This window comes from Mastigoproctus giganteus, chromosome 12, assembly GCF_048544385.1.
Source record: "Mastigoproctus giganteus isolate SK-2022 chromosome 12, ASM4854438v1, whole genome shotgun sequence".
NCBI classification, from domain to species: domain Eukaryota; kingdom Metazoa; phylum Arthropoda; class Arachnida; order Uropygi; family Thelyphonidae; genus Mastigoproctus; species Mastigoproctus giganteus.
Genome location: NC_143586.1, coordinates 51051654 through 51064111, shown reverse-complemented (window position 1 = coordinate 51064111; position 12458 = coordinate 51051654). Strand labels below are relative to the sequence as shown.

The 12458-nt window shown below is 38.6% G+C and overlaps 1 protein-coding gene across 1 annotated transcript in view; it reads right to left on the bottom strand.

Moving 5' to 3' along the window:
* Positions 1 to 12458, bottom strand: part of Tace (ADAM 17-like protease Tace) — a 204686-nt gene that overhangs the window by 30358 nt on the left and 161870 nt on the right. The window contains exon 18 of the mRNA XM_090385593.1: positions 2559 to 2647. Within this exon, the coding sequence (XP_090241719.1) occupies positions 2559 to 2647 (89 nt within the window). The remainder of the gene's footprint in view (positions 1 to 2558; positions 2648 to 12458) is intronic.

The window sequence follows — 12458 nt, the reverse complement described above, 5'->3', positions numbered from 1 at the left end:
TTCTTGCAGAATTTATCACAAGGAAGCAGTCACTTCTACAAACTTAAATACAGTCAGTCCTCATATAACAAGTCTTTACACTACACGAATTCGATCATACATGATTTATAAATAGGGGAACAATGTCGTAAATAACACAAACCAAATTTGCTTATGCACAATTCGCCTTTGTGTTTACAAAAAATGGCAGCCAAACGCAGGAATCACCCCAACTGAATGCAACACAATAGGAATGAATGAAGACACGATTCTGAAAATGTAAAAATCCACAGAATTCCAGCTATCTGTATTATCGCAAATGCAGTTAGATCGAGCTTACTACCCATTTATAACACATTCCACTAGCAGGAATGCAACTGGAAATTGTTTTTATTGTTTTATGGTAGTGACCTTCAGAAATGTGCTTTAATAAAATATGAGCTAGCGTGAAGTGATAATAGTGTGTTTCTGACTTTACAGTGTTGTTTATTCAGTTCCTACTCACGTGCAGCTTTGTTTATGTGCATCAAGCGCAACTCCTCATTTTTGTCCTTTTTATGCTGTAATTGTGATTTATTCCCTAAAAATTAGTAAAATACTTGAAAAAAGTGTGAAAAGGAAGAGTCCTGGTGAAAATACTACAGAGTCAGAGAGAAAAGAAAAATAATATCAATAGACCAGAGGCGGACTGGGTCAAAAATTCTTACCAGGGAAAACTTGTAGCGGCCTCATACTAGTGCTTATGGCCAAAATCACACTGGCCTCTGCCCACCAGATAGAGGAAAAATAAGAAATTGTGAAATGAAAGAATATTGTGATCATACTACAGGCCTAAATGAGGCAACACCAAAAACAATTAAAAAGAAATCAGAGAAAATAAAAGCAACTTTCATAGCAGGAACAACTCAAAGTGTAACAAAACCCATTAGATCAAGACACAAAGAATTGGAAGAGATGGAACGTCTGTCATCTGTTTGGATAAAAGATCAAACAAAGAACAAATTCACTTACAATAGAAGAAAAGCATTAGCAATATTTTATTATGTAATAATCGTGATAAAATACATAAGTATTTTATCCCTATTATTTATTGTGTTTGGTAATGTTTTGGTTAGAAATGTGTGTTCAATCTTGGGTGGTCTACACCTAACCCTATTTTTCTCATAAGGCCTGTTATTTATATTGCATGAGGGTTTCTAGGAACACAACCATTGTGTTATACAAGGATTGACTGTACACTATACATATATAACATTTTATCATTTCTCAATAGAAAAAAGAAAACAACAGTTTACAGAAATTTTTTTTAATAAAGTACAGGGCTTCCACTAGCTGTAATATGTTGTCTTCATAGAACACTTTACATAATTTTTTTACATATATTAATGAAACTATTTCTCCATTTCTGCAGCAGAATAGTTTTGATTTGGATAAAAAAATGTTGGTTTCTGACATCATTTATCCAAAGGATGAGCCTTCATGCATTTTCCAAACTCCCCCTTGGTGGCTAGTTAAATTAGGCTAGTCCATTAGTACTACATTATTCTCCCCATATGAAGCTGTTATCTACAGAGCTTTGTGACAGGAGCATTGTCCTGTGGATAACAAGTGTAATATGTTGTCTTCATAGAAGGTTCTACTACAAGGATGGTCCTACACCACAAAAATGTATCAGGGTTGAAAGGATGGCACTACTGAACATGTTAAAATATCACTCCTCCTGTGATATCATCCACAACTATCAGACTGCCATCGCCTATGCAATAATTTTCAGAATAAATGACTTGCGAGTTGCAGCTCATCTGCAGCTTCAGCATTCCAGTTACACTTGCTCCTGAGCATTATGGGACCCTGTTGGGTGATTTATTGGACAATTTTTGGCACAGTTTTTCTGGACAAAATAAACAACTGTTCAGAGATCTTATGAGATCTCTGAAATCAAAATACATTGCTTTTGTCAATGTCCAATCTTGACATGGACAAGTTTTCCAGTTATGTCTGATGTCTCATCTAAAGTCTTCAGAATGTTGAGATGCTCCTAAATCTATATCATATCATTCCACTATCTATTCACAATCAAATCTGCAGAGTTCATTTTCATGTGACTAGTCAGCCATAAATGACACCTCTCTACAACATTTGCATAAAATGTCACTTATTTATAGCGTCCCAATATAATACTTTCAGTAATAACAGGGTAAATTGCTTTTGTTATATAAAAAGAAAAGAGAAAATGCTATAATTTTCCTTGACTGTTTCTTATTTGACCCCACTTCCTTCTTTCTATAAAAAAAAGGATGCATTCAAATTAAGTGTTACTATTAAATCTATTGATAAATATAACAGGAAACAATATGCACAAATTAACATAATTTATCAGACTTTAATCACGGTATAATTATCCTAGCCTTTATTTGTCAGTAATACATTCAGAGAACACACAGTAGCCTGATAACTTACTGCTTCAAAACTAAAAAAAAATAAAAAAAAAATAATAATAAAATAAATAACGCCTACCGCATGAGCAGAACAAAAAAAAAGCATTTTTTATTCATAAAAAAATTATGCATATTACATACCACATAACTGATGAGGCAACTAGCTGGAATCCACACGATGACTGTTACAACCACAACAGTTCCAACTATGTTATCATTCAGGAATTTCACTGTAAAAATTAAAATGAAATTATGAAGTACCAGCAAGCATGACACTTAATCATATCTTCTTCTAGTATACTGCAACTGTTTAACACATCGGAATTTAGAACAGTCCAAAGCAATCCAACATTTTTCCAGATTCCAGAAATCGTGGAAAATGCCAAAACCTTAACTAGAAGGTTTTGGCATTTTTTACAAAACTGTTTTCTAGACTGGACAGCATGTACAGGGTGTCTCAAAAATATTGGTACAAACGTTTAGGGGAGGTAGGTAACATCTAAAGGAATGTGAATCGCATAGGAACCCATAACCGGAAATGTCACCGTAAGTTGGTACACGGCGCTGTTCATCAGTTCGCGAGAGGGAAAATTTCTGGTTTACTCATTCAAGCAGTAGTCGCCACATGAAGAGCATGCATCGATATACAAACTGTGAGCTGGCACACATGCAACTAGTGTATGGATTAGCAGAGGGCAATGGACGAGCCGCTCAACGAATTTATGGAGAATGCTTCCCAGACAGACATGTACCAGACCACTGTTTGTATGTGCGTGTGCATCAAAATTTGTGCGATTATGGGTCATTTAGAGGTAACAGGAGCAGTGTGGGCAGACCACGTTCGATGCGAACTCCCGCCATGGAAGAAAGTGTGTTGAATGCCTTCCAGAATAATCCTACTACCAGCACATGTGCCTTTGTCTCTGTCTTAGGAGTGTCTTGTTACAGTGTACAGCATGTCTGGCACGACGATTCCTTACACCCCTTTCATCTCCAAACGGTTCAGTTACTGCTCCCCCAAGATCATCCTGCTTGTATGGCTTTTGTGCAGTGATTTCTCCAAGAAAGTGTTCAAGACTTGAATTTTCCAGCCTATGTTTTGTTCACGGATGAGGCTTATTTCACTCGGGAAGGCTTATTCAATCAGCACAATGTTCATGTGTGGGCTCACGACAACCCACACGGTGCACCCCCAATGCAGCACAACATTGCTTCACAATAAATGCGTGGGCAGGTATGGTCGGTGACTGCTTAGTCGGCCCATACCTGTTATCATCCTGTATGAACTCTGCTAAATATTGAATCTTTCTTGAACAAGTTCTACCAGGGTTACTTGACGATGTTCCAGCAAATGTGAGACGCAACATTTGGTTTCAACATGACGGGGTGCCTGCCCATTATGGAAGGTGTGTTCGTGACCATTTTAAGAGGCATTTTGGGCGTCGATGGATTGGCCGTGGTGGACCTGTTGCCTGGTCCCCATGCTCACCTGATTTATCGAGCCTTGATTTCTTTCTGTGGGGGAGCCCTCAAATCTATCGTGTATGAATCGCCTGTGGAGATGGAAATGGATCTCATGGCGAGATTCGTCTGCGCTGCTGCTACTGTCAAAGAAACTCCAGGTGTGTTCGACAGTGTCCACCAATCCATGCTGCGTCGGTGTCATGCATGCATCACATCTCATGGTGGAACCTTCGAGCATCTGTTGTAACATCATGAAATGCATCCATCTCTTACTCCATTGTTAATATTATGTCAAATAAATGTTTGCCACTAATTACCATCTTGTGTTATTTCTGCTTCTTGTGCCTCTGCTATTATTTTCCTGTGATGTTTCCGGTTATGGGTTCCTATGCGATTCACATTCCTTTAGATGTTACCTACTTCCCCTAAACGTTTGTACCAATATTTTTGAGACATCCTGTATATTGTATGGTTACCAAAAATGATATTAGTTTTTTTAAGGTATGGTTTTTGTGGGCTGGGACTATCTCTATGAAAAATGTGACTGATCTTTAAAAAGATTTAAACACTGAAAATTGAATACAAGCAAATCTAAGTATTTCAAGATATTACAAAGGTACTAGATTAAATGCAATCAGAAAGAAAACAATAATACAGTACATTATAATAATAATAATATAACAGTATAATGGCATCTAATAATGTCAAAAACCTTATTGCTTCTCTGTCAGCTAAGACTGTATGATATACACGTGGATATGACAGCCCTGTGTGTATGTGTGTACATGCATGCAGATAATACTGAATGCAACAGTTATTATAGTGTGGAGAGCAAGCAACTTTATTCTGGACAATAGCTACTTGATGCTGAATGCCTCTTTATATCTTATTACATCTAAGTTACAAATCCAATGACGATATATTGGGGCTGTTTAAATAAACGGAAAGGAAGCTAAGGCTATGATGCACTCAAGGGCGGATCTAGGTACTTGGGACCCAGGGCTGGCATTCTTGGTGGGTCCCTTTTGGGTATTAGTATAATATGCATAGCACAACCAGTTAAATCAATGTGGTCGCTTTCTGAATAATATAATCTGTCAATTAAGAGGAGCTATTAGCTCCTCTCTCATTAATATTCCATTTGTTATTGTTGTTAGTAAAGATAATAATCACAGTGTCAATACAAAATATTTTAGGAACATATTTTAGAACATTGTGCAAACGTTGTTAGACTATGAAAAGTGGGAGCTTGGCTCTACCAGGGTCGTGTCAGAGCAAGTGTAGTATCCACTACCATTAACATTACATTCTAATCGTGAAAACCTGCAATTTGTAGAGGATTGCGGTTGAAAAGCAGCTTCAAGGTTGTAATAACCATTAATCATTTAAAAATTTCAAATGTCATGAGTGTCTGTATGTAAAAGGATGGTTGAGTGGTAGAAGACAGAGGGTGGTAATCAATGGATGCTGTTCTTCGTGGACTAATGTTACAGTCAGTCCACGTATAGCACGATAGTTGTGTTCCTAGAAACCCTCGTGCAATATAAACAACAGGCCTTATGGGGAAAATGGGGTTAGGTGCCGACCACCCAAGGTTGAACACACATTTGTAACCAAAACATTACCAAACACAATAAATAATCGTAATAAAATACTTATGCATTTTATTACGACTATTATGTAATAAAATATTGCTAATGCTTTTGCTTCTATCGTAAGCAAACTTGTTTTTTGTTTGATTTTCTATCCAAAGAGATGACAGGCGTTCCATCTCTTCCAATTCTTTGTGTCTTAATCTAATGGATTTTAATTACACTTTGAGTTGTTCCTGCCAAGAAAGTTGTTTTTATTTTCTCTGCATTCTTTCTAATTCTCGGCATTGCCTCATTTAGGTCTGTAGCACGTGCAATATCACATGGTCTTTTCACAATTTTCGTTTCACATTTTCATATTTTTTCTCCATCGACAGAAGTGGACTGGCCATAAGCCTTACCGGGGAAACCCTGGTGGGCCGGAGGCTGGTGTGATTTTGGCTATAAATGCTAGTATGAGGCCACTACAAATTTTCCCAGGTAAGAATTTTTGACCAAGTTCGCCTCTGATTATCGATATTGCTTTTATTTTTCTCTCTGAATCTGCAGTATCTTCACCAGGACGCTTCCTTTTCACACCTTTTAAGTATTTTACTCATTTTTAGGGAATAAAGCACAATTACAAAACGAGGAGGCACATTTGATACACATAAACAAAGCTGCGCGTGTGTAGCAACTGAATTAACAACACTGTAAAGGCTGAGATACACTATTAACTCCTCACATTTTACTAAAGCACATTTCTAGGGGTTACTACCATAAAACAATAAAAACAATTTCCAGTTGCGTTTTTGCTAGAGGAATCTGTTATAAACTGGTAGTAAACTCGATCCGATTGCATTTGCGATTATACCAATAGTTGGAATTGTGTTGGTTTTTACGTTATTATGGTGAAATGTGTTTCCCCTTCATTGATATAAAAAACATAAATACATTTTCAGAATCTTTTCTTCATTGCTATCGTGTTGCGTTCGGTTGGGGTGATTCTGCGTTCGAATGCCATTTCTTGTAAACACAAAGGCGAATCATGCATAAGCGAATTCGGTTCGTGTTATATAAGATATCGTTCCCCTATTTATAAATCGTGTATGATCGAATTCGTGTAGTGCAAACACGTGTTATACGAGGACTGACTGTATTAGTGGAGTTCCACAGGATTCGGTGTTGGGACCACTGTTGTTTTGTATATTTATCAATGTATATCACGCTTAGTGTAATGGCAGTATGCTACTGCAACAGGATCTAGAAAATTTGGGCAGATGGGCTGAGAAGTGGCAACTGAAGTTTAATATTGACAAATGCAAATTACTGCATATGGGTAGAAGTAACCCCAGAGGAACGTACCAACTGTGTGGTACTACACTTAGGGTTGTAGAAAATGAAAAAGACCTGGGAGTAATTGTGCAGTCAGATATGAAGTTTTCTGAGCAACGCAGACAGGCTGCAAGAACAGGTGGCACCTCCGTAGCCAGGTGGGAAGGAACAGCAGTGCGTAGCACACGCTTCTTGATTAGACCGGGGTTCGAGCCCGTCACCCCAAATACGGAGGATGCGGAAAGGTCAGGGAATGACCACCGCATATACAGGAGCAATATGGCCTTAGTTGCTAATGCTCCTAAAAACTAAATAACAAAACAAACAAACAGCAAGAGCAGGTCATGGGGTATTGTCCACGATATACAGGAATTTTGCTAGCAGGGAAAAGGAGGTGATTATCCCTTTGTATAAGGCAATGGTCAGGCCACACCTTGAGTACTGCATACAGGTCTGGAGGACTCATTTTGAGTGTATACAGAGAAGGGCAACAAGATTGGTGAGGGGAATTAGCATTAGCATTAGTAGAGGCATATGATGCAAGAAAGCAAGCTTATGCAGCATCAGCCAAAAAAAAAAACCCCTTCCACTTCACCCCTCCGTTCGTTCGAAATACCTGTCCAGCTGGGCCTTAAATTTATTTAGGCTATCAACTTCCACAACAAGGTATGAAAGTCTGTTCCACCATCCAACTACCCACTGGCCAAAGGCAAATTTTCATACATCTATCCTACATCTGTCTTCCCTCAATTTGAATTTATGCGCTCTCAGGTGATTATTCTGAGCAAGAGGCAGTATCCCATCAGCATTGAGCATGCTCAACCCATTCAAGGCTTTGTACACCTCTATCAGATCACCTCGTCGGTGCCTAGTCTCCAGACACTGTAATTTGCAAAACTTAAGCCTTTCTTCGTAAGAGCAACCCTTCGTTCCATTCACTAACCTTGTTGCCCTTCTCTGTACTCGTTCCAGCAGCTCTACATCCTTCTTGAAATGAGGCCTCCAGACCTGTATACAGTACTCAAGGTGCGGCCTGACCATTGCCTTATACAAGGGAATAATCACCTCTCTATCCCTGCTAGAAATAATTCCTGTATATCATTGATAAGACACCATGAGCTACTCTTGCAGCCCGTCTGCACTGCTCAGAGAACTTCATATCTGCCTGCACAATTACCCCAAGGTCCTTTTCATTCTCTACCACTGTCAGTGTAGTACCACAGAGTTGATACGTTGCTCTGGGGTTGCTGTTTCCCATAATGTAGTACTTTACATTTGTCAATGTTAAACTTCATTTGCCACATCTCAGCCCATCTGCTCAACCTTTCCAGATCCTGCAGCAGCATAGCGTCAGTAGCGTCCTTAACAACCCTGCCAACCTTTGTATCGTCTGCAAACTTGGACATTAAGCTTAATATACTATCATCAATATTATTTATAAATACAGAAAACAACAATGGACCCAACACTGAACCCTGAGGGACTCGACTAATAACATTAGTCCACGATGAGCAGTGTCCATTAATTACCACTCTCTGTCTTCTGCCACTCAACCATCCCTTTATCCATAGCAACAATTTGCCACCAATGCCACACTGCTCCAATTTGTGCAGCAGTCTTCCGTGTGCAACAGTATCAAAAGCCTTTCTAAGATCCAAATATATAATATCAAAGTTATTCCCTCCATCCAATTCTTTTGTGACTACATCATAGTATCCAATCAAATTGGTCAGGCAAGCCCTTCCCTTAACAAAACCATGCTGTGTCTGAGCTATAACTGAATTCTTGTCAAGATGATCCTGCAGTGCTTCTTTAACCAGTGCTTCCATTAATTTTCCTGGAACAGAAGTTAAACTCACAGGAAAATTAATGGAATGAAGGGATCCTCTTACCAAGAGAGGCTTAAGTTCTGCAAATTGCAGCAGCTGGAGACTAGGCACCTGAAGGGTGATCTGACTGAGGTGTATAAGGCCTTGAATGGGTTGAGCATGCTGAATTCTGATGGGATTCTTCCACTTGCTCAGATTACAAACCTAAGGGGGCATAAATTCAAATTGAGGAAAGTCAGTTGTAGAATCATCATCATCATCAGCCATTTTCAATCCACTGCAGGATGAAGGCCTCTCCAGCAACTTTCCAGTTCCTTCTGTTTTGGGTACTCGCCATCAGTTTTCTACCCAAAAACTCATGTATTTCATCTATCCATCTCCGCCTTTGTCTTCCAGGTTTTCTTCTAGCTCCTCTTGGGTACCATTCTGTTATTTTCTTAGTCCATCTGTCATCATGTCTTCGAGCTGTGTCCTGCCCAAGGCCATTTTAGTTCTTTAGTTTTGATAAGAATGTCCTTTACTTGAGTTTGCTGCCTAATCCATGTGTTTCTCTTCTTATCTAACAGTCTGATTCCCAATATAATTCGTTCCATTCTTTGCTGTGTAGTTCTCAGCTTCTCTTCCATTCTTTTGGTGAGTGCCCAAGTTTCACTTCCATAAGTCATGGTGGGGAGTATATATTGATTCATTATTTTACGTTTCAGATAAACTGGGATATTGCTCTTCAGTATGTGACTATATTTCCTGAATGCTATCCATCCAAAATTTATTCTTCTCTTGACTTCCAGCCATTTATCATTATTACAGCTAATAACTTGTTCCAGATAAGTATATGACTCCACCTTTTCAATTACTGCTCCTTCAATCATTATTTCCCTTTCCGTGGCATACTTGTTCATCATTACTTGTTTTAGCCATATTCATCTTTAGTCCAAAATCCTTACTAACTGTGCATAACTGATTAAGATTTTCCTCTAATTCTTTGGGATCGTGGCTTATAACCACAATGTCATCTGCGAATCGTAAATGGTTTAGGTACTCTCCGTTCACATTGACTCCTTTCTGCGACCAGTCTAATCTTCTGAAAGCTTCCTCAAGGGCAGCAGTAAACAGCTTCGGAGATATTGTGTCTCCTTGTCGAACTCCTTTCTCGATTTTAAATTTGCTACTGTCTTTGTCTAGTCTAATAAAGGAGGTAGCACTCTCATATATTTTCTTCAAAATCATAATATATGGGGTATCTATGCCTTGTCTTTCCAGTGCCCGAAACATTGCCTTATTCTGTAGGGAGTCAAATGCCTTTTCATAATCCACAAATGCCAGGCACAATGGTGTTTTATATTCATTTGCTTTCTCCATTAGCTGTGATATTACGTGAAGGTGATCCATAGTTGAGAATCCTGTCCTAAAGCCAGCTTGCTCTTTCGGTTGATTCTCCTCAAGTATTCTTTCTAATCTGTTAGTAGTGACCCTTGTGAACAACTTGTAGATGTGGGATAACAAGCTAATTGGTCTATAATTTCCAATTTCTGATTTATCTCTTTTCTTATGCAGCAAAACTATGATTGCATTATTCCACTGCTTAGGCGTCACACCTTTTCTAATGCACTTTGTGAAGAGCCTTGCCAGTTTTTGTGTTATGTCTCTTCCTCCCAACTCTACAGTAACTTCATCTTCCCCCCGGGGCTTTCCGATTCTTCATTTTCTTCAATGCATGTTCTACCTCATCAGGAAGAATATCGGGTATGTCGTATGTGTTGCTACTTTGCAATCCATCCTCCCCACTGCTGGTATCATTCCCTCGCTCCTTGTATAATTCTCTATAGTAGTCTTCTGCTATTTGAATTATGCCTTCTCTGCTGTTTATAAGTACACCATCGCTATTCTTCAGTTTCAGTATCATTTGTCTTTCTGTATTACTGCTCATGGCTACTGATTTATATCCTTTGTTTTCCCTTAATGCTTGTTCTACTTTTCTTGTGTTAAATCTTCTTATGTCCTCTCTGAGTCTCTTTCTAATGGCTTTGCATAACTCAGTATACTCAATTTTCTCCCTGTCAGTGTTTTTCTTGCTCTTCATTTGTCGTCTTCGGTTCATCATGACAAGTGTTTCTTGACTAATTTTTTCTTCTTTAGATTTCTGTTTCCCTATAGGTTTCTTGGGCTTTATCACTTTCAGAAAGTTGTAATATTCCTCTTCGATATCTTGGTCCTGAGCAGTCTGCAGAAGCTCAAACTTGTTCTTAAGTTCCAGTACATACTGCTTTTTCTCCTCCTCTGTTATCTCAAAGACTTTTGTATTATTTACTCGAGTCAGTTTTTTCCTTTCCTTTCCTACATCTATATCAAGTGTACATCTTACCATTCTGTGATCACTTCCAACATTTACCTTATTCAGGACAGTAACATCATTCACAATATATCTTCTGTTAGTGAGGATGAAGTCGATTTCATTAGTTGTTAATCCATTTGGACTCTTCCATGTCCACTTTCTGTTCACCCTTTTCTTGAAAAAATTGTTCATTACTGACAGTCCTTGAGATCTGCAAATTCCACAAGTCTTTCACCTCTTTTATTTCTTTCACCAATTCCAAAATTTCCTCTAGTTACTCTTTCTGTGCTGTTTTGCCTTTTTCCAACCTTAGCATTGAAGTCCCCCATAATAATAGTGTAGTGGGTTTTCTGCTCATCTAGAACTCTCAATTTCGGTGTACATTTCTTCAACCTCTTCATCATCATGGCTCGATGTTGGTGCATAAAATCATTATAATCTTTAGCTTGTACCTCTTAGAAATCTTGAGTATTAGTCTTGACACTCTTGGTGATGTACTTTTGAATTCCAAAATGTTGTTTTTAAAATATTTATGGACCAGAAACCCAACTCCACCTTCACTCCTTTCACTGTTTCCATTGGTGTACAGCACATTTCCACTTGATAAACTTATAAGTGATTAATTTCTTCTTCTTGTTTCAGCCAAACCGATGATATTCCAATTCACATTTTCTAATTCCTTTTCCAGCTCTAATATCCTGTCTTCACCGACGAGTGATCGTACGTTATAACAGGCCAAGTTCAGTTTCCGTGCATGGCAGCGTGGTTGTACCCAGAGATTCTTAGCACCCTCTGCTTCCACTCTGATCCTCTCGCTGCCGTAAGAGGGAGAGTGAAAACTGCTGGGGACTGAGGGCCATTTGTATTGTTGTGCTCTCATATGCTGGAGGGTTTGGTCTTTTCTTCTTCACGCTGACCAGGCGTCTTGAAGAGAACCACTCTACACGTTCGTTGCCACCTAAGTGACATAACAGGGCTTACCATCGAGAAGGTGTGCATGAGTGGATTTTAGGGAGGCAGGCCAACCGGACTTCTCCTAAATCTTCTGTAATAGAGAGATATTGGATCCATCAGTGTTTTAGGCCGAGTGTCTGATAACACACAGGATACCTGTTTCCCTCTACGCCCCGTTATAGAATAGATGTGCAGAAATTTGCCTTTAGCCAGCGGTAGTTAATTGCTGGAACAAACTTCCATCTGTCATTGTGGAAGTTGATAGTTTAAATAAATTCAAGGAGGAACTGGACAAACATTTAGAGGGAATGGTTGCGCGAATTTTTTTTTTTTTTTTTTTTTGGCTAATGCTACATAAGCTCATATGCTTGATTTCTTGACAAAACTAACAATGAAGAAACAAAACAGGAGAAAGAATATTGTCATCTCTTACCATGGTGGCTGGATGCACATAGTAAGTCTAACCATAAAAAAGAATTTAACCTAGTGGTGAGCTAAAGCTAGTTCAAAAATGTTTTGAAGAATTAAAAAAAAAAAAAAAAAAAACACAGAAACA